Below are 22,098 nucleotides of genomic sequence, written 5' to 3'. Positions count from 1 at the left end.
CACGGCTCAGTTTACCATTCTTTCTCCAGCCAAGCCCTCTGCGGAATCCCTTTCTGTCTTTGCATCCCACTTTGTATCTACACACCATCGGAAGAGTACTTCCCAAAGTCCCTCCCACTTGAAGCCACTTGGCTCTAACCCCTCTGTCTCCCTCACTGCAATAGGAAAACCCGGTGGAGAGCTCTTAGTGTCCTACCCACAGAAAGGAGGTGATCAATGTGAATTTTAGAGACAGTATGTATAATGCTTAGTCACTTTGGCTCTGGAGACAAAAGACTTATTCCAGCTTTGCCATTAATCAGCTATTTATTTTCAGGAAAAACACTTGAATTTCCTAAGTATCACTTCTCCTCTTTCTGAATAATAGGTATGATAATAGTATCCACTTAACTGGACTATTGTGCAGAGTAAATAATATAATACATAAAAAGCGTTTAGCACAGTTTTTGAACCATAGTAAGCATTGAACAAAGGTTAGTTATATAATTTGTTGAACTGTATTGGACGTAGAATTTTCATTACCTTTTTGAAATTCCCTCTGATAGTTAATAAATAATGGTATATAGCCAAATATAAAAGGCATCAGCAATTTTGGGGGCAGAATTGAAATCTCATGATATTTTCAGGTCCTCTTAGCAATTTTTACTTTTAATATGTTAGCTCCCAATTCGGCTGATAAAAATTTCAGCTTTTATCCTCGTCGGCTCTAAGATAGTAGACATTATGTTGATGATACTGTGCGATCCTGGTTTGCCTTTAACACAATTTTTACAACCTGAAGACCAGAATCTCTATCTAGCTTCCAAGAGATCCCAACACCAGTTGAGCAGGATACTGATGAAGACAATATCACGTATATGGTTTTCAAGTCCTATATCCCAACTTCTTTTTAGTTATTATGAAAAGGATCCTTGTCTTTCCTATCAAGGATCAGGCCAGACAATTCAGATGGACAAATTTACTGCTAGAAAAAATACTGGCTCACTTTATTATAGTAACATTTTGGATACAAAGAACAGAGCCGGTATTTATTCTTTCAAGACTTAAAAAAATTATATCTATACGTATATCTTTAGCTAAGTCCCCAAAACTTTCAAACTGAGATTAAGTCTTCTCAGATTTTGCACATTTTGAACATCTGAGTTTGAACAAATGTTTGAGGGCAGAGATTACATTTTATCCATCATTGTACTCCTAGATCTTAGTGTAGCATATGACATATGCAATAAGTAGCTGCTGATTAAAAACACACAAGACTGTATGTTGCATTGAAAAGGCTGAAGAATTTGGTTGTACTGGAATGTTTATCTTTAACAAAGAGATTAAAATAAAAACTATTAAAAGTTATCTGCACTTGAAACGTTTGGGTAAGAAATTCATTTTTTTGAGGACAATTTTAATATCTGAACAAGATAGACTAGTGTTTTTATTTTGAGAATAATTTTTTGTTAATTAGCAATGAGTACTTAATTCTTATGAAATTCTACAACTACTTTCTTGTTTTTAACATCTGGCGTATTTCTTTTTAACTTCCTGCTTAAAAGTGAATTCATTACACGTTTTATATATATTACATGTCAAAGTACAGTTTTACGACTCTCATTTTATGTACAAATCAGTCAGTAGCAGCTGATACCCTCATTGATTGATTGATTGATTTTGAGAGAGAAAGAGAGAGAGAGAGAGCACATAAGGGCGAGAGCAGGGAGAGGTAGAGAGGGAGAGACAGAATCCCAAGTGGGTTCCATGCCGTTAGTGCAGAGCCCGACTTGGGGCTCTATCTCACAAATCGTGAGATCATGACTTGAGCCAAAATCAAGAGTCAGAAGTTTAACTTACTGAGCCATCCAAGTGCCCCACAGCTGATACTCTCTTAAACTTCATTGACATAATTTATATGGTGACGAGAAACTAGAATTATGTAAGCATTTACTTTATATGGGAATGGATCAAGTAGCCAATTTTGTTGATTGATTGCCTTTGTCTAATAGAAGACATTTGAAAAAACCAGAATTGACAGGAATAGAAAATCCATCTGGGGGCTTTCAGTCCCATTATTCAGGTCTATGTTTTTCTAAGTAATAAATTTAGCTTGTGAGATGCTTTAGAAAGTTTAGCTTTATTTTTTATTTTTCTTTGTTTAATTTATAGCTCATCAACAAAATCTTTCTTAGTTCTATCATCCTGTCCCCTCCATGTGGCTACATCTATCCAGGCTCCGGGTGCTGGCTGGCCACGTGGATCCATAAACCTTGGAATGCCAGTTCCTACTGATGTTAAAAGCTAATCAATTGGATGGAGAAAGGCTTTTTTTTTTTTTTTTTTCAAGTTCCACTTGTGCTTTATAGGGATCTGTCAGGAATTTTTCAGCACTGTGTTTTTTCAAAAGATCTACTAAAATTGAGATCAATGACTACCTTGTTTGCAATGATTTTGTGACAGACAACCAAAGGTCTCCAAAGACCCATACTAAAAATTCTGGGAGTTATTCATTTATGATTTAAAGTTTACTATTTTAAATAACATCAGAGATAAAAGTTCTCCAGGCCAACCTACTCATACTGCTGACCTATTTTAGAACAACAAAATATGCCTATTGTCTTTGATAACATACTCTGACCTAGAGGCCAGTCAAGTTCAGAAATGCCTTAAAGACATAAATTTGAATTAGGATTGGAGCTGGGAAGTATCGTTTATAGAGGTCCTACAAGGACTGGCTTCAATTGGCCGTTATATATGAGACGGTGTCCAGGGAGACAGATATTCTCACATCTGAGAGGGTAGGCTCAGAGATCCTGTTTTACATTGGACAATTTCATCTACCTTGTGATACCAATTTAATCTACCTTGGGATATCCTAGACCTATTTCAAATCCATGCTCTGTGGCTGTGGTCACTGAGGCTGGCCCTGAAAAAAGGTTAACTCCAAAGATGAGACTCAGGCTCCAGGACTGGGCCTAAGGCAGTTGGCTGAACTGTGCCTCAATGTTGGGTTCCCTTACCTGGTATAGATTGGCGAGATGGTGGTTAGTTTTGATCAAAAATGGCTGGTTCACTCCTGGGTGGTCAACATCGTGTGCTGCTGCAGCCAGCAGTCCAAGCATGATGTCCAGGGGTGTGAGGAAGCTGGCGAGCTGTTAAAAAAAATCAAATTGGGAGACTGATTGATGTTTATGCACATAATTTTGCACAGTAGTTTTTAGGCTTTCATCCTGACCTTTACCCTCTTGAAGCAGTCAGTGAGGTGATAGTCACATGGAATTGCAGGGAGGAAAGGACAGCATGGAAGGGAATTAAGCAAGTCAAATCTTTCTGGATCATTCATTCAACTACCCTCCTCATCCCACTGCTCCTCTCTCTCTCTCTCTCTCTTTTTTTCTGTGCAGGGCTCGATCTCATGAACTGTGAGATCATGACTTGAGCCGAAATCGAGTTGGATGCTTCACTGACTGAGCCACCCAGGCATCCCATCTGTTTCTTTTTGTTGGTGCAGTGGTATTCCTGTTGGCAAGACTGCTCTCTGGTGAGCGGGGAGAAGGCAGAGCCTGAAATCAGCCTTGCTCCTAGAGAAAGCAGTGAATGAAGGAAAAATTTAAAGCCAAAGTAATGGACACGTTAAAAAAAAAATCATTTGTGTATTTCAACCATCCACTATATCATTGCCACTGAATATGAAATCAAGAGTGGGCTGAATTACAAAATTTGCATATTTCTTCAATGTGTAATAAATAGTGGGGGAATGTGTAAGAATCTGTCTTTTTTTTTTTTTTTTTTTTTTTTTTTTTTTTTTTTGGTTCACTAAGAAACCAAGCAGGAGAATGCAAATCTAGCACTAAATTTAAATATACTACGGTGTGATATATTACAATTTTTGGACAACTTACAGATTAAAAACACAACCTTTAATGGGATATTTTATAAGGATGAGGCATCTACCCAGTTTTCTTTTGGGAATGCCTGTCTGGCATCTATATATTTAGTGATTGATATTAAAACTGAACTAAACAGAAACTTGGACTAGGATATCATTTTTTTTTTTAATTTTTTTTTCAACGTTTATTTTTGGGACAGAGAGAGACAGAGCATGAACAGGGGAGGGGCAGAGAGAGAGGGAGACACAGAATCGGAAACAGGCTCCAGGCTCTGAGCCATCAGCCCAGAGCCTGACGCGGGGCTCGAACTCACGGACCGCGAGATCGTGACCTGGCTGAAGTCGGACGCTTAACCGACTGTGCCACCCAGGCGCCCCTAGGATATCATTTTTGAAAAAGCTTAAGAAAATTCATCCTGTATGTTCTAGCAACTAAGTTTTATATGGCTAAAAATGCTTATATTTCAACTAATGAGTATTATTGTTATGTTTTTAGTATTGGATTCATTTGTTGCATCAGAACATACTTTGAGATCTTTGAAGTCACAAATTTTCTTGGGCCTGAATCAGGATGCCCCATTGGCTTATAGGAAATGGAGCTTGAGTTTTGAGGAGTTTTGACTCTATTCATTAATCAAAAAACATGAGGTGGGAGATTTTCCCAGAAAAGTTCACTGCTGGTGACATTGGTGGCAAAGGTCCAAGGCAAAATGATTTCTTGAGAGTTTTGAAGATATCTAAGATGTAGACTGTCACGGAGAGGGTTGTTTTTGTCCTAATGCAGGCTCAAAAATACAGAAATTATGAGAAAAAAAAACTCAGAAAATTTACATTCTCTTTCACATAATTTTCAGAGCTGATACTGGAACTTTAGTAGAAATAATTTGTGTTCATATTGTGAATGATCCATACACAGTTATTCTGATATATTGGGTGATTTGGGGCTTAGCAGGCAGTTTACTTGGCATTTCCAATGCTGAGGCAGTGGCTGAGTCTTGCTTTACCTTGGGTTCCTTCAGGTAGCAGTTCATGGCCTGGGTGACATCGGCTGCATGAACAGCATTGTGATATGGGTTTTGGCTGTGGTAATCTTCTTGAACCATGACTAGGAGGCAAACAGATAACTCAATCAGCTAGAACCAAAACAGGAAGGGCAGACTAGCTCTGAACTGTTGAGGGTCCCTTTTACTTAAAAAATATCAGTGTCTCCAAAATGTGCAGCCTGGGGATCCTTTAAAAATAAATGTGGTTTGCAAGCTTGGCAGCTCTACTGGGCTGTTTTTAGTGAGGAGGAGGGGGAGGGCAGACGGGAGAAAGGCTAAAAGGATTTGTGAGGCCCTTGGGATTCCTCACCACCTTCATAAATCACCCCTTTCTGGCATTCATCAAGGCTTTCATTCATTGGAAAAATAAATATGTAGGAAAAGGACAACTTTATTTCACACTATAGTTTAATTATTTAAGTTTGCTGCCATTTATGAATAATATGTCATAAAAGAGGTTTCCTTTTAAAGAGCATCAGACCCCTGATGTCCAAAGATTGGCTTATCACTTGAACAGTAAACACTGACGAAAACAAATCTGAGGTTACTTCAGACAGAAATTCAAAGTACTGGGTTGACCTAATGGAGAACTTGGTTTTATTTCTATCTTATTCAGATTTAAGTTAGCCTCTCTCATACCCTTCCAATGTAAGGACCAGAGTGCTCTTGGAACCGAGTAGAGACATAAGCAAGGCCATTTTGTTTTGCTAATTACAGAAGCAATTAGTCTGCTTTAGTTAACAGTCAGGGCATGCTTAGGATGCAATATATTCAGTGTGTACAGAATATCCAGATTTGCAAGTGTGGCCGTATTTTCTCAGCCCATGCTACGAATTTTGCTCTGAATTCTGGTGTTATTTCTATCATCAAATTTTTACAGTCTTTATGTTACTCTGTGTGCATACACATGTCCAAAGTATCTTGTGTTCTCCTTCTTTAGACAAATAAACATTATTTGGCCAGTTTGTGGCCATTACCTTGCCCAAGAAATCTAAACTCAATTAGCCTGAGGTCATTTGTGTTTCTGGAACTGAGCCACGTTAGAGCTGTTTTCAAATATTTCTTTTGTGCCACGTATTACTTATTTTACAGGTTTTAAAAACAATTACATTTAAACTCTGGCTCTATCACTTAGTATTTATGTTGAGCAAATTGCTTAACCATAAGTTTCCCCAGTCTCCTTCTCTATAAAATGGGGATAACCATAGTTCCAATTTCAAAGGACTGCTCTAAGGATTAAATGTATTAATATATGCGAGTCATTAGAAGGGTTCCCAGCATATTTAAGCACCAGATAGGGTTGGTTGTCATTACTTCTGTTGCTCTCATGTCACTGTTACTTTACTCTGGAGGCATTAAGTCAGCTTCCAAATCCAAAGCATAGCCATAGGGCACATCAAAGGAGCCAGAAACAAGCTAAGTGGCAGCAGGAAGTTATATGGTGATTAAAAATGTGCCCTGGATAATTTGGCAGATAAATAATCATGTGCACAAAGTCCAGTAAGAACTGGGGCTGTTTTTGATAGAGAGTGATGGGGCGGAGTTGAGTGGAAACATGGCAGGCTTTCAAGTCAGACAGACCTGGGCTTGGACTGAGGCTCTGCCAATTACAAGTGTTGACCTTGAGTAAGTTATGAAATGTCTTTCTACTTTTCCTTAACTGTGAGCCAAATGGTGGTGACAACACCCAATTTGCTGAGTTGTTGAAATGGTTAGAGATAATATACTGAGAGCATCTTGCATGTAGGGGGCACTACATAAATGGTAGTTCTTATTACCTAAAAAAAAAAAAAAAAGTCTATTGAAGACTTTCAGCAACTCATGTCCAGATTGGAATTATTTGAGGCACACATTAACTGGGGTTTTGCTGATATGTAAGCAGATCAGTAATTTCTTTAACAGTTACATGCTCTTGATTGTTTTCTTTATGTAGCTTTTATCTCTTATAAACATGACTAATCAAGTAAATATTGTTTTCAAGGATTTAAGTGGGTAAACCATATTTTAAAATTAAGATGGGATAATTTAAGATTAACTTGAGGTCTTCATCTACCCTGCTATTGTTCTTGCCACTTTACGTTGAAGAATATTGTGGACTGCCATAATTCAGGGGAAAGGAGGTAGAATATGGAAATAAAGACTTACCTAAAAACCTGTGCAACGTCACCATATCTAACTTGAAATGGTGAATGAGTCCATGGGTGTTGAAGAGGTGGCAGAGCAGTGTTACCAGGCTGTTTCCTACAGGAAAACAGTCACCTATTTCAACACATTTTTATCACCACTGAACTATCAAGACTGACAAAAGAATCCAAAGTTTCTGTAATGGAAGGTCTCTGATAGGTCTCCTTTTCCCTGTTAGTTTTGAACTCTTTCAAGTATAAAGGATACTATGACTGTGGTTTGATCCTAGGTTGCCTCGTACCGAACAAGTGAAAAGAGCTAGCTCAGACCTTCACTCTATACCAAAGGCAATGAAAGCATTAAGAGTTAGAAGGAGTCTGACTATTGTATCAGGGACACACACACGGGTGTGTGTGTGCGTGTGTGTATGTGTGTGTGTATTTTTTAAAGACACAGTTTAATAGTCACTTGCAATGTGTCTTAAGTTGCTTCCAATTAATTCTTAGAGTTACAGGGGTATCCAAGTCATCGCATTGCTTAATGGCATTGCTTGTTCTCCCCATTCAAAATCACCCAAGATGGAGATTTGACCATGAGATAGATAGTTTACAACTATCAGAGAGGCAAAACTGAAGCAATAGTGACTTGTAAGCATTCAGGAAATATTGTTTCTTTCCTGAATAAAAATGTGTTAATTTATTAAAGAATAATGGGTTTGAATTTTAAAAGCATGATAGAATTTGTGAAAGACTTTGAAATGGACCAAGATGATGACTGGATGTCTTCAGTGGAAAACTAAGTGTTGCCTAGACACACTCTTCCAGGGTGCCTGATCCTGTGCTTCTGCAGCTTCCATTGTCTTTGAGCTATTTCATAACTCTCAAAGCTGTAGGTAACTAACAGCACTGCGAGTGGTTCTTGTCCATATACATGCAAACGAAATCACTCGGGTGAAAATGCAGTAGATTTTCTCTTCCCAGTTTTACAGCTACTTATGAATTCATTTGAGCATTTCTTACTGTTTATATATGTGTTGTTCTCTGAATTTTCCTTTAACTAGCTGTAGCATCTTACTGGATCTCTAACTGAGTTAAATCTTTGACAGGTTAAATTCTCTGAGTTAAATTCTTTGACATAGAATCATTTCTTATTCTATGAGAGTCATGATTATACTCTCTTTTGAACAAATATCATTGAACAAATCCTTTCATTCACAGTTGATTTCATCTACTGGCACCCACTTCTCAGTTGATTTGAGCAAAGTGAAATATAAGATTGTGGGGTCCATCCTTATATGGCTAGTTAGTTTTCCACAGTGTGAAGCTCGGCTTCATGGGCTTAGGCTGTATCTCTCAACTGTATGTTATTTGTCAAGTAACGGAATGGTGAGAAAACCATCTGTAATGACTTAAAGTACAAGCCTGGTCGATGGTGGAGCATGTGAAGGTCAGCATCAGATAGGATTCCTTTCATTGGCTTTCTAGGCCTATCAGCATTTGTTTAATGGGCAGATGAATGTATAATCGGATTTTATTTTCTTAAGCAAAATCTTTATAGGCACCATGATTTTAAAAGTGAAATCAATGGGAATGTCTATTTTCCCCTTCAGCTGCAACCTACACTTTTACACACTGTCATCAGCTAATGTTTTCTTCCAATGATGCCCAGGCTCTCTGAACAATACTTGCACTGGGGGAGATTCAGCTCACTTAATGAAAATGTACAAATGTCTGCCCTGTAAGAGTCAGGACTGATCAGATGAGCTTTAATGTTTCTGGTTTTCACCCACTAACAATGAACTTCCTCCGTCTGGATGTGGCCCAAGTATTCTGCGAGGAAAGAATCTAATCTGTGGTTTCCAAATTCCTTTGGGATCATCAAGGCCAGAAGGAAATGGTCTTAAGATTCTAAGGCCTAATTCAGTCCTTACTTTTCATCTGAATCAATTTTCCCTTGCCCTGGCCCTTCTCGAGTGGCTGCAGACGTATGAAAATGGAAAAAGAAGGAAAAAGAATAACAGTGTCTGAAAATAGAATTCTTTTGGGTGACTTACCATTTGTCAAGCGATCAAATAAGAAAATGTCAAAATCCCACATTCCCACTTTGGAGAGCATATGCTGAAAAGGCAAACAAAAAACAGCACTCCAATGAATCATAATGGAGACTTAAACATTTACTTTCAGACAATGAACTACACAATTGAGAAGTTGAAGATAGTAGCACACTGCTGTCTGATCTGTGGGAAAACAAACCTTACTCTTTGTACTAATAACAACAGTGTAAAAGGGACAGGCTCTGGAATCAAACTGGCTGGTTCAGTGTTAGTTGTATCTCTTACTGGCTGTGGGAACTTGGGCTATTTCCTTAACTTCTCTGTACCTCAGATTCCTATATGAAAAATATGGCTGATAATATTGCCTACCTCAGAGGATTTTTGTGTGTATTAAATAAGGTAGTGTATGTAGAGTGCTTAGAATAGTATTTGTACATAACAAGCACACATGAAATTTGCCATCTGTTAAAACTGTAGTTCAGTAAAGTCTCTACATCACAAACTACTATATACTTGAGAATGTTTACATCAAATTAAAAAAAAATGAAGTAAAAATGATTGCTGAGCACATTATTCTGCTCAACGTGGACTAAATGCAAAATGAACCACTCTAATACACTCTAACAGATAGGAAACTGGAGTGGGCAAATGCAAATACTGGATAATTTAAAGACCTACTGTCCAATGTAGACTTATCATCCTATTTTTCTTTTTTAAATACCCCATGCTTAGATGGTTTTTAACTCTCAGATGCAAAGCTGTGGTTGCTGATTCTATCCTCACTATGGCTTCTGCAACTGACCTTCCTATCTCCTCTCAAAGTCACCACTTCCAGTAAGGACAAGCTCACTCTCCTGCCACTACAGGTCTTCCCTGCATCTTCCAATAAAGTCCAAAGGTCTTGTCATGGACCTTCACAACATTATCAGAAAAATGAAAGAATAATAGGCTATCTGTGAGATTTAGAGTGGCTGAGCATTTTACCCAAGTCAAATACTAAAGGCAGGACCAGGACTTGATCCCTGATATCTTCTTGACTTGTGACCCACAGTTCTTTCTACATGTCTGTGTCACCTCTCTTGAAGGGTGGTTGCTCGGCGGGGGAGGTGGGCACGAGAGTGCTCTGTCATTGATGCCCCAGTGCTGGGATCTCAGGCTTGTTCTTTTTTCTCCAACCAACCAACCAACCAACCAGACATTCACTCAATTTCAAGACTTAAGTTGTTAGAAGGAGTGATTTCCACCCCCACCTTTTTTAGAGCTAATGTTGGGAATTAGTTCTTCTGATATTACTTGCTGCTTAGTCATTAATGCTATATATTAATAGTATATATTTCTTAATAGTATATAGATAGCATAATATTACATAGCATATAAACTCTAAGACACTACTTCTGACTTTGTTTAAACTATGTCAGTTTATCTTGAAATTTAAACTCCTTTGACAATTTAGGCTAGAGATAACTTGTTAACCTTTTTTTTTTTTGGATAGTTACATGTTAGTTTCAACCCTTGATCAATGAATGGTAAAAATAATTGTAAAATTAGTGAAAATTATTTAAATGAAATAAAAATTATACAAAGGACAATGCACTGTATTGATAGATGTAAATGGAATTAAGAGTTGGTAATTATTGGGGGCGCCTGGGTGGCTCAGTTGGTTAAGCACCAGACTCTTGATTTCCACTTTTCCACTCAGGTCACGGTCTCATGGTTTGGGAGATCAAGCCCTGCATCAGGCTCCATGCTGACAGAGTGAAGCCTAGTTGGTCTCTCTCTCTGTGCCCCTCCCTCACTCTCTCTCCCTCTCTCTCTCAAAACAAATAAATAAGCATTAAAAAAAAAAAGGAGTTGGTAATTATTGGGTTAATTTCAGTGTAGCTATTACAACGAGATAATTCAATGGGCTTAAAGATTTAGTTATTCTCTTAGTGGTAATCCGTCAGTTCAAAATTTTACTTACTGTTATGCACAATGTTTTGCCCATTTGTAAAAATGAAAATAGCTAGCATGTGCTAGGCATGAATATATAAAACATGTAAACATGCTTTACCTCATTTAATCTCTGCATCAGCCCTATGGGTGGGTGTTTCTATTAGCTTCATTTCATATTTGAAGAAAAGTACAGACGTGTTAACTAGCCAGAATCACAGAGCGTCTCAGTGGCAGAAGTTGGACTCTAACCCCAGTGCTATCAACTGAGGCACATGCTCTTGGCCACTAGCCTGATGGGAGGGAACAGAGAGTTAACTGACTCACCCTTGCTTGTCCAAGGTAGTCTTCATCCAGCAGGTGGAGAGGGGCTTGTGGTATAATTCCACGAAGCAGCCTTGATGCATGGAAGTATCTTTGAAAGCTTAACAGTCTTTTCACCTTTTTCTTGGTGCCAATTTCCCCTGAGTGTGTTGTGTCTGTGGAAAGTAATCAAATACAGAAGTTATATATTTAATAAACCCTATTTTCTTCACTATGTAAAAATACAATGTATTATAAAGGAGATAAATTGAAAAGATTAATACGGTCTATTAATTCTACATCTGAAGTTCTTCTAGAACGAAAATGACCTTTCTTATATATTATATTCATTAAAATGTCAAGACATTTCTGAATGTAATTTTGGAAGACATGAAATATATAAATTAAAAACATCATTTTCTTATTAATGACACTGGTATGCTTTGTAAGTGAAATCCACATACTGTTGCATGCATTTGAAAGGAGTAGTTATGCTTTTTCTGTGATATTAAAGCCAAGTCTCAAAAATTTAGACCAGGTTCTCATCCTACACTCTCTGAATTGAATACACTAGCTTATACATGAGGAAAATGTTTCCTAATGTCCCAGAACATCAGTGGCAAAGGAATCAATACTCTCCGTTCAAAAGGGACCTAGATTTCCCTGACGAGAAGCAGAGAGGGTGTCTACTTTGTAATGGAGTATATTCTCTCTTACTGGTGGCCATGAAAGCCTGATCCTGTCAGGAGAGATATTTTAATACTCATGTGACATGGGCCTTTCAAAACTTGACTATTGACATTGTGGTGACTGTAGAAATACTCCAAGCACATTATCTGAATGCCTGTCAAGGTATGTCTTATCTCAGCTGAAATTCTATGAGTCACTCCAGGGTCACATAAGAGACATCTTCTGCCCAATTTGAATCTGGAGTCAATTGAAAACTCTAGGGGCGCCTGGGTGGCTCAGTTGGTTAAGCAGCTGACTTCGGCTCAGGTCATGATCTCGCGGTCCGTGAGTTCGAGCCCCGCGTCGGGCTCTGTGCTGACAGCTCAGAGCCTGGAGCCTGTTTCAGATTCTGTGGCTCCCTCTCTCTGACCCTCCCCCCGTTCATGCTGTGTCTCTCTCTGTCTCAAAAATAAATAAACGTTAAAAAAATTAAAAAAAAATAAAAATTGAACACTCTAGTAGAAAAACGTACAGTTCATATATAAAGAAATTTTGGATTCTTTGATGCTTCCTCCCGTCTCTCCTTCTCCTTTAGGAAACTCAGAATCACAATGGATAGAGAAACAGTGGGCAATGTGGCCTTCCCCAATGGTAGACACCTACCAAAATCAGTTTGTTCCTTAGGTTTCGTTATGCATGCAAAGGCTTAATTCAGGCCAGGCAAAACCTGCTGTTCTCTGGAAATGCTGTTTAGCTGAAATTCTTTCTATTTTTTAAAAAATATTTATTTTGGGGAGAGTGCAAGCTGGGGAGGGGTAGAGAGAGGGAGACAAAGGATCTGAAGAAGGCTCTGCTGTTATGAGGCCATTGGAATGATCCAGGCAAGAGATGATGGCAAGAGATTATGGGCAGGGGGGAGACCAGTGAAGGAACCAGAAGTAGAGAGAGGGATCCAGAGTATATTTTGGGTACCTCCAATTTTTGCCCTGAATAACTGGGAGAATGGAGCTGCCATCCCCTGAGACGGGAGAGCTGCAGGTAGAGCAGTTGTACAGGGGATTTCAGTTTTGCATGTGCTGAATTTGGATGTCTACTGGAAATTCAGGCGGAGATGTCAGGTAGAAATAAGTAGCTATAAAACCCAGAGCTTGGGGGAGAAGACTGGGTTAGAGATACAAATCCAGAGTTGTCAGATGAGATTAACTAGGGAGTGAGCATGCATACAGATGAGAAAAGCATTAGAGTCTGAGTTCTGCAGTATTTCAACTTTGAAAGGATATAGAGAAGAACAGAGAAAAATCAAAAGGACTAAGAAGGACTATCCAGTGGGTATGGGGGAAAAAAAAAAACCCAAACGATCATTTCTCAGAAGCCTAGTGAAGACAATATTGCAAGGAGGAAGATGTCCTCAGTATCAAATGCTGCTAATAGATCAAGTACAATGCAGACTGCAAATTGACCACGGGTGTATAAATTTGTCAAAATGAGCTGAACTATGCACTTAATAGAGCACATTTTATCCAACCTAGAAACAACAACACCCTAGTCACACGTCTAGCTTCCAGATTTTGGTTTTAAAAGACAATTTCTCACTAAAAGGAGCCAGACCACCTTGAGGAAATGGTCGAGTCTAGGACCGGGGCAGCAAAGTACAGGAAGGACTGTAACTTCTTATAATGCCAGAAGATAAGGGAGAGGTTGATAAATGATGAGATCATTTAAACATGACAGAGGAGATGACCTGAAGGGGGTCCCTGTGAACAAATAGGGGAAACTTTGAGCATCAACATAAATAGTGGAAGAGCTGGTTATAAACCACTGACTGAAAGAAGAACCCACGAGTTCATACTGATGGGTAAGCAACTAAGTAAGTAAATAAATGAGAAGGGAAAGCTCCTCCTTGCAGAGAGTGTGAGCCAATAGAGTCAGAAAATTGCCATTTTGCAACTTTTATGGTGATAATTGCTTCATGCCCAAATCATCAGTGGACACTAAAATTATTCGGTGAAAGTTTAAAGAGCAGCAGGATAATTTATAGTATCAAAGTATCTCCTTACGGGTTTACTAATTGGAAAGGAAAATATGCGTAGCTTTTTAGTGGAGGAGGCGCTATCTTCCCTAAGTAGTCAAAGTTCACACCACCAATAATGGGAGAAGGTGACATTACATGCCTCCTGGTGTGATGCACTGAGGACGCAACATTGCCAATGCTCTGTTCCTGCTTCAAATGCACAGCCAACCCCCCCGAAAGAGGAAACATCAGAAAAACCTAAGTTGAAAGACACTCTAAAAAATAATCAGCCTGTGCTCTTAACAAATGCTGATGTTGTGAAAGTCAAAGATAGCCTCTGGTATTGTTTTAGGATAACGGATACCAGATATCGTGCTCTAAGTGCATTTGCATGACTGAATGGGATCCTGGATCAGAGCAAGTTTTCCAAAAATGACTTTATTAGAATAATTTGTGAAGTTTGGATATGATATAGTCATAGTCTATCTACAAATTTCTTGAATTTGATCACTGAGCTGTGGTTATGCAAAAGAATGCCTTTTTCTATGAAAAGACATGCTGAAATATTTAGGGATAAAGGGGCATGATGTGCACAACAAATTCTCAAAGGGTTATGAAAAAATATACAGCAAAGACAAATAGGCCAAAATAATAATTGGTAAAGGGTATATGAATGTTATCTTATCCTCGAAAATTTTCTGTAAATTTGAAGGCATTTTATATATAAAGAAGAGAGAATGAGAAGAGAAATCTCAGGCAATGCTATCAAGTGTAGACAGCCCAAGGAGTTTTGCTACACGGCGGAGGAAAGAAATGTGATGGTTCTATGTAGAATTATATAGAATGAAAGCAAGTATGTCAATAAGTAAATGAAATGAGTTATTCCTGTTATGTATAAATCTAAAAGGAAAAAGCCATACAATGATCTATTCCGTTTTTAGCCTTCTATGAAAATTCCCCCCTTCTAAGATACTAAAAGAAAATCTCCTATGTGGCTGAGAGCATTTACATAATGGCACCAGAAGTAAACAAGGTAAGCCTGAATGATGGAAATATGCCACAAACATAGCAAATTCAAATTATGGATTACAGTTGACTCTTGAACAATGTGGGAACTGGAGAGGGCCCATTCACTGTGCAGTTGAAAATCTGCATATAACTTTGGACACCTCAAAAACATAACTGCTAATAGCCTGCAGTTGACTGGAAGTCTTACTGATAACATAAACAGTTGATTAACACATATTTTGTATATTACATGTGTTATATACTATATAGTTATAATAAACTAGAGAAAATGTTATTAAGAAAATCATAAGGAAGAGACAATAATACATTTACAGTACTGTACTGTATTTACTGAGAAAAATCTTTGTGTTAGGGAACTCACACAGTTCAAACTCATGTTTTTCAAGTATCAACTGTATTCCTTTGTAAACGTCCATTCAGCTTTCTAAATGGTGTGATACTTTAAACAGATTCATAGGTAAGATGACACTTAAGTTACATATAGTAAATACAGATGATAGGAAATAATGGTTTGTATTCACTGCAGTTACCATGTTGACAAAAATACTGCTAAGCTAATGATGCTATCAAGTATTAACTTAGATCCATTTTGCCCTTAACCCAAAGAACATGGCAAGATTCCCTTCTTCCCTGCTTATTTTTTTTTACCTTGTAGTCAAACAGATAGTAGTCCACCAGCATGCCAGAACGTAGGTCTCTTTCGATCTTTATTTAAATTTTTGATATTTTTTGGCCTTAACTATTATTTAAAAAATACTGCTTTAAAATAGGATACACCTTGATTACTGAGCTATTTGGCACCCTTTCTAATTTGGAGTATGAAGTAAGTACCCCACTGCCCGAGTTCTTACCCTGTCTTACATCTTTGGTGCACACGCTCAGATAATGTAAAACATGCTCAATATTAAAATAAATCTAGACAATAAAACCGTCTCATGGTTAATTTTTTGTGGTAGCCTGTAGGTTAAAAAAAGGTAGCATACAATGTTATTCACAGTGAGGATTTTCAAAGTTTTGGAACAAATTGGTTATCATGAGGTATATTCTTTTTTTTTTTTTTTTTTTTTTTATGAAATTTATTGACAAATTGGTTTCCATACAACACCCAGTGCTCATCCCAAAAGGTGCCCTCCTCAATACCCATCACCCACCCTCCCCTCCCTCCCACCCCCCATCAACCCTCAGTTTGTTCTCAGTTTTTAACAGTCTCTTATGCTTTGGCTCTCTCCCACTCTAACCTCTTTTTTTTTTTTTTCCTTCCCCTCCCCCATGGGTTCCTGTTAAGTTTCTCAGGATCCACATAAGAGTGAAACCATATGGTATCTGTCTTTCTCTGTATGGCTTATTTCACTTAGCATTACACTCTCCAGTTCCATCCACGTTGCTACAAAGGGCCATATTTCATTTTTTCTCATTGCCACATAGTACTCCATTGTGTATATATACCACAATTTCTTTATCCATTCATCAGTTGATGGACATTTAGGCTCTTTCCATAATTTGGCTATTGTTGAGAGTGCTGCTATGAACATTGGGGTACAAGTGCCCCTATGCATCAGTACTCCTGTATCCCTTGGATAAATTCCTAGCAGTGCTATTGCTGGGTCATAGGGTAGGTCTATTTTTAATTTTCTGAGGAACCTCCACACTGCTTTCCAGAGCGGCTGCACCAATTTGCATTCCCACCAACAGTGCAAGAGGGTTCCCGTTTCTCCACATCCTCTCCAGCATCTATAGTCTCCTGATTTGTTCATTTTGGCCACTCTGACTGGCGTGAGGTGATACCTGAGTGTGGTTTTGATTTGTATTTCCCTGATAAGGAGCGACGCTGAACATCTTTTCATGTGCCTGTTGGCCATCTGGATGTCTTCTTTAGAGAAGTGTCTATTCATGTTTTCTGCCCATTTCTTCACTGGGTTATTTGTTTTTCGGGTGTGGAGTTTGGTGAGCTCTTTATAGATTTTAGATACTAGCCCTTTGTCTGATATGTCATTTGCAAATATCTTTTCCCATTCCGTTGGTTGCCTTTTAGTTTTGTTGGTTGTTTCCTTTGCTGTGCAGAAGCTTTTTATCTTCATAAGGTCCCAGTAATTCACTTTTGCTTTTAATTCCCTTGCCTTTGGGGATGTGTCGAATAAGAGATTGCTACGGCTGAGGTCAGAGAGATCTTTTCCTGCTTTCTCCTCTAAGGTTTTGATGGTTTCCTGTCTCACATTTAGGTCCTTTATCCATTTTGAGTTTATTTTTGTAAATGGTGTGAGAAAGTGGTCTAGTTTCAACCTTCTGCATGTTGCTGTCCAGTTCTCCCAGCACCATTTGTTAAAGAGGCTGTCTTTTTTCCATTGGATGTTCTTTCCTGCTTTGTCAAAGATGAGTTGGCCATACGTTTGTGGGTCTAGTTCTGGGGTTTCTATTCTATTCCATTGGTCTGTGTGTCTGTTTTTGTGCCAATACCATGCTGTCTTGATGATGACAGCTTTGTAGTAGAGGCTAAAGTCTGGGATTGTGATGCCTCCTGCTTTGGTCTTCTTCTTCAAAATTCCTTTGGCTATTCGGGGCCTTTTGTGGTTCCATATGAATTTTAGGATTGCTTGTTCTAATTTCGAGAAGAATGCTGGTGCAATTTTGATTGGGATTGCATTGAATGTGTAGATAGCTTTGGGTAGTATTGACATTTTGACAATATTTATTTTTCCAATCCATGAGCAGGGAATGTCTTTCCATTTCTTTAAGTCTTCTTCAATTACCTTCATAAGCTTTCTATAGTTTTCAGCATACAGATCCTTTACATCTTTGGTTAGATTTATTCCTAGGTATTTTATGCTTCTTGGTGCAATTGTGAATGGGATCATTTTCTTTATTTGTCTTTCTGTTGCTTCATTGTTAGTGTATAAGAATGCAACTGATTTCTGGACATTGATTTTGTATCCTGCAACTTTGCTGAATTCCTGTATCAGTTCTAGCAGACTTTTGGTGGAGTCTATCGGATTTTCCATGTATAATATCATGTCATCTGCAAAAAGCGAAAGCTTGACTTCATCTTTGCCAATTTTGATGCCTTTGATTTCCTTTTGTTGTCTGATTGCTGATGCTAGAACTTCCAGCACTATGTTAAACAACAACGGTGAGAGTGGGCATCCCTGTCGTGTTCCTGATCTCAGGGAAAAAGCTCTCAGTTTTTCCCCGTTGAGGATGATGTTAGCTGTGGGCTTTTCATAAATGGCTTTTATGATCTTTAAGTATGTTCCTTCTATCCCGACTTTCTCAAGGGTTTTTATTAAGAAAGGGTGCTGGATTTTGTCAAAGGCCTTTTCTGCATCGATTGACAGGATCATATGGTTCTTCTCTTTTTTTTTGTTAATGTGATGTATCACGTTGATTGATTTGCGAATGTTGAACCAGCCCTGCATCCCAGGAATGAATCCCACTTGATCATGGTGAATAATTCTTTTTATATGCTGTTGAATTCGATTTGCTAGTATCTTATTGAGAATTTTTGCATCCATATTCATCAGGGATATTGGCCTGTAGTTCTCTTTTTTTACTGGGTCTCTGTCTGGTTTAGGAATCAAAGTAATACTGGCTTCATAGAATGAGTCTGGAAGTTTTCCTTCCCTTTCTATTTCTTGGAATAGCTTGAGAAGGATAGGTATTATCTCTGCTTTAAATGTCTGGTAGAACTCCCCTGGGAAGCCATCTGGTCCTGGACTCTTATTTGTTGGGAGATTTTTGATAACCGATTCAATTTCTTCGCTGGTTATGGGTCTGTTCAAGCTTTCTATTTCCTCCTGGTTGAGTTTTGGAAGAGTGTGGGTGTTCAGGAATGTGTCCATTTCTTCCAGGTTGTCCAATTTGTTGGCATATAATTTTTCATAGTATTCCCTGATAATTGTTTGTATCTCTGAGGGATTGGTTGTAATCATTCCATTTTCATTCATGATTTTATCTATTTGGGTCATCTCCCTTTTCTTTTTGAGAAGCCTGGCTAGAGGTTTGTCAATTTTGTTTATTTTTTCAAAAAACCAACTCTTGGTTTCGTTGATCTGCTCTACAGTTTTTTTAGATTCTATATTGTTTATTTCTGCTCTGATCTTTATTATTTCTCTTCTTCTGCTGGGTTTAGGCTGCCTTTGCTGTTCTGCTTCTATTTCCTTTAGGTGTGCTGTTAGATTTTGTATTTGGGATTTTTCTTGTTTCTTGAGATAGGCCTGGATTGCAATGTATTTTCCTCTCAGGACTGCCTTCGCTGCGTCCCAAAGCGTTTGGATTGTTGTATTTTCATTTTCGTTTGTTTCCATATATTTTTTGATTTCTTCTCTAATTGCCTGGTTGACCCACTCATTCGTTAGTAGGGTGTTCTTTAACCTCCACGCTTTTGGAGGTTTTCCAGACTTTTTCCTGTGGTTGATTTCAAGCTTCATAGCATTGTGGTCTGAAAGTATGCATGGTATAATTTCAATTCTTGTAAACTTATGAAGGGCTGTTTTGTGACCCAGTATATGATCTATCTTGGAGAATGTTCCATGTGCACTCGAGAAGAAAGTATATTCTGTTGCTTTGGGATGCAGAGTTCTAAATATATCTGTCAAGTCCATCTGATCCAATGTCTCATTCAGGGCCCTTGTTTCTTTATTGACCGTGTGTCTAGATGATCTATCCATTTCTGTAAGTGGGGTGTTAAAGTCCCCTGCAATTACCACATTCTTATCAATAAGGTTGCTTCTGTTTATGAGTAATTGTTTTATATACTTGGGGGCTCCGGTATTCGGCGCATAGACATTTATAATTGTTAGCTCTTCCTGATGGATAGACCCTGTAACTATTATATAATGTCCTTCTTCATCTCTTGTTACAGCCTTTAATTTAAAGTCTAGTTTGTCTGATATAAGTATGGCTACTCCAGCTTTCTTTTGGCTTCCAGTAGCATGATAAATAGTTCTCCATCCCCTCACTCTCAATCTAAAGGTGTCCTCAGGTCTAAAATGAGTCTCTTGTAGACAGCAAATAGATGGGTCTTGTTTTTTTATCCATTCTGATACCCTATGTCTTTTGGTTGGCGCATTTAATCCATTTACATTCAGTGTTATTATAGAAAGATACGGGTTTAGAGTCATTGTGATGTCTGTATGTTTTATGCTTGTAGTGATGTCTCTGGTACTTTGTCTCACAGGGTCCCCCTTGGGATCTCTTGTAGGGCTGGTTTAGTGGTGACAAATTCCTTCAGTTTTTGTTTGTTTGGGAAGACCTTTATCTCTCCTTCTATTCTAAATGACAGACTTGCTGGATAAAGGATTCTCGGCTGCATATTTTTGCTGTCTAGCACCCTGAAAATCTCGTGCCAATTCTTTCTGGCCTGCCAAGTTTCAAAAGAGAGATCAGTCACGAGTCTTATAGGTCTCCCTTTATATGTGAGGGCACGTTTACCCCTTGCTGCTTTCAGAATTTTCTCTTTATCCTTGTATTTTGCCAGTTTCACTATGATATGTCGTGCAGAAGATCGATTCAAGTTACGTCTGAAGGGAGTTCTCTGTGCCTCTTGGATTTCAATGCCTTTTTCCTTCCCCAGTTCGGGGAAGTTCTCAGCTATTATTTCTTCAAGTACCCCTTCAGCACCTTTCCCTCTCTCTTCCTCCTCTGGGATACCAATTATGCGTATATTATTTCTTTTTAGTGTATCACTTAGTTCTCTAATTTTCCCCTCATACTCCTGGATTTTTTTATCTCTCTTTTTCTCAGCTTCCTCTTTTTCCATAACTTTATCTTCTAGTTCACCTATTCTCTCCTCTGCCTCTTCCATCCGAGCTGTGGTGGTTTGCATTTTGTTTTGCATTTCCTTTAAAGCGTTTTTCAGCTCCTCGTGACTGTTCCTTAGTCCCTTGATCTCTGTAGCAAGAGATTCTCTGCTGTCCTGTATGCTGTTTTCCAGCCCAGCGATTAATTTTATGACTATTATTCTAAATTCACTTTCTGTTATATTATTTAAATCCTTTTTGATCAGCTCATTAGCTGTTGTTATTTCCTGGAGATTCTTCTGAGGGGAATTCTTCCGCTTGGTCATTTTGGATAGTCCCTGGTGTGGTGAGGACCTGCTGGGCACTTCCCCTGTGCTGTGGTGTATAACTGGAGTTGGTGGGCGGGGCCGCAGTCCGACCTGATGTCTGCCCCCAGCCCACCGCTGGGGCCACAGTCAGACTGGTGTGTGCCTTCTCTTCCCCTCTCCTAGGGGTGGGATTCACTGTGGGGTGGCGTGGCCCGTCTGGGCTACTTGCACACTGCCAGGCTTGTGATGCTGGGGATCTGGCGTATTAGCTGGGGTGGGAAGGCAAGGTGCACGGCGGGAGGGGGGGCAGGCTTAGCTCGCTTCTCCTTAGGTGATCCACTTCAGGAGGGGCCCTGTGGCAGCCGGAGGGAGTCAGATCCGCTGCCGGAGGCTTGGCTCCGCAGAAGCACAGAGTTGGGTGTTTGCGCAGAGCCAGCAATTTCCCTGGCCGGAACCGGTTCCCTTTGGGATTTTGGCTGGGGGATGGGCGGGGGAGATGGCGCTGGCGAGCGCCTTTGTTCCCCGCCAAACTGAGCTCTGTTGTCCGGGGGCTCCGCAGCTCACCCTCCCTTTGTCCTCCAGCCTTCCCGCTTTCCGAGCAGAGCTGTTAACTTATGACCTCCCAGACGCTAAGTCGCGCTTGCTGTTGGAACACAGTCCGTCAGGCCCCTCCGCTTTTGCAAGCCGGACTCGGGGGCTCTGCTTGGCTGGCGAGCCGCCCCTCCGCCCCGGCTCCCTCCCGCCAGTCCGTGGAGCGCGCACAGCCTCGCCGCCCTTCCTACCCTCTTCCGTGGGCCTCTCGTCTGCACTTGGGTCCGGTGACTCCGTTCTGCTAATCCTCTGGCGGTTTTCTGGGTTATTTAGGCAGGTGTAGGTGGAATCTAAGTGATCAGCAGGACGCGCGGTGAGCCCAGCGTCCTCCTACGCCGCCATCTTCCTGCGCCTCCCATGAGGTATATTCTTTATTTGCGGTTTCGAACTTCCTGAGATTGGCAGGTAGCTATCTACCCTGCTGCAGTATTA

The 22,098-nt window shown here is 39.4% G+C and overlaps 1 protein-coding gene across 3 annotated transcripts in view; it reads right to left on the bottom strand.

Annotated features, from left to right (window-relative positions):
• The window catches only part of PDE7B (phosphodiesterase 7B), a 321,880-nt gene that overhangs the window by 30,490 nt on the left and 269,292 nt on the right, over positions 1–22,098 (bottom strand). For all 3 annotated transcript variants that reach the window (XM_030316410.1, XM_030316409.1, XM_030316411.1), the window contains 5 exons: positions 11,351–11,502; positions 9,092–9,155; positions 7,060–7,155; positions 4,876–4,976; positions 3,003–3,134 (listed from right to left, as the gene is read on the bottom strand). In XM_030316410.1, the coding sequence (XP_030172270.1) occupies positions 3,003–3,134; positions 4,876–4,976; positions 7,060–7,155; positions 9,092–9,155; positions 11,351–11,502 (545 nt within the window). The remainder of the gene's footprint in view (positions 1–3,002; positions 3,135–4,875; positions 4,977–7,059; positions 7,156–9,091; positions 9,156–11,350; positions 11,503–22,098) is intronic.

This window comes from Lynx canadensis, chromosome B2 (assembly GCF_007474595.2).
Source record: "Lynx canadensis isolate LIC74 chromosome B2, mLynCan4.pri.v2, whole genome shotgun sequence".
NCBI classification, from domain to species: Eukaryota; Metazoa; Chordata; class Mammalia; order Carnivora; family Felidae; genus Lynx; species Lynx canadensis.
Note: the sequence above shows the minus strand (reverse complement) of the source record. Positions and strands in the feature narration are given on the sequence as shown.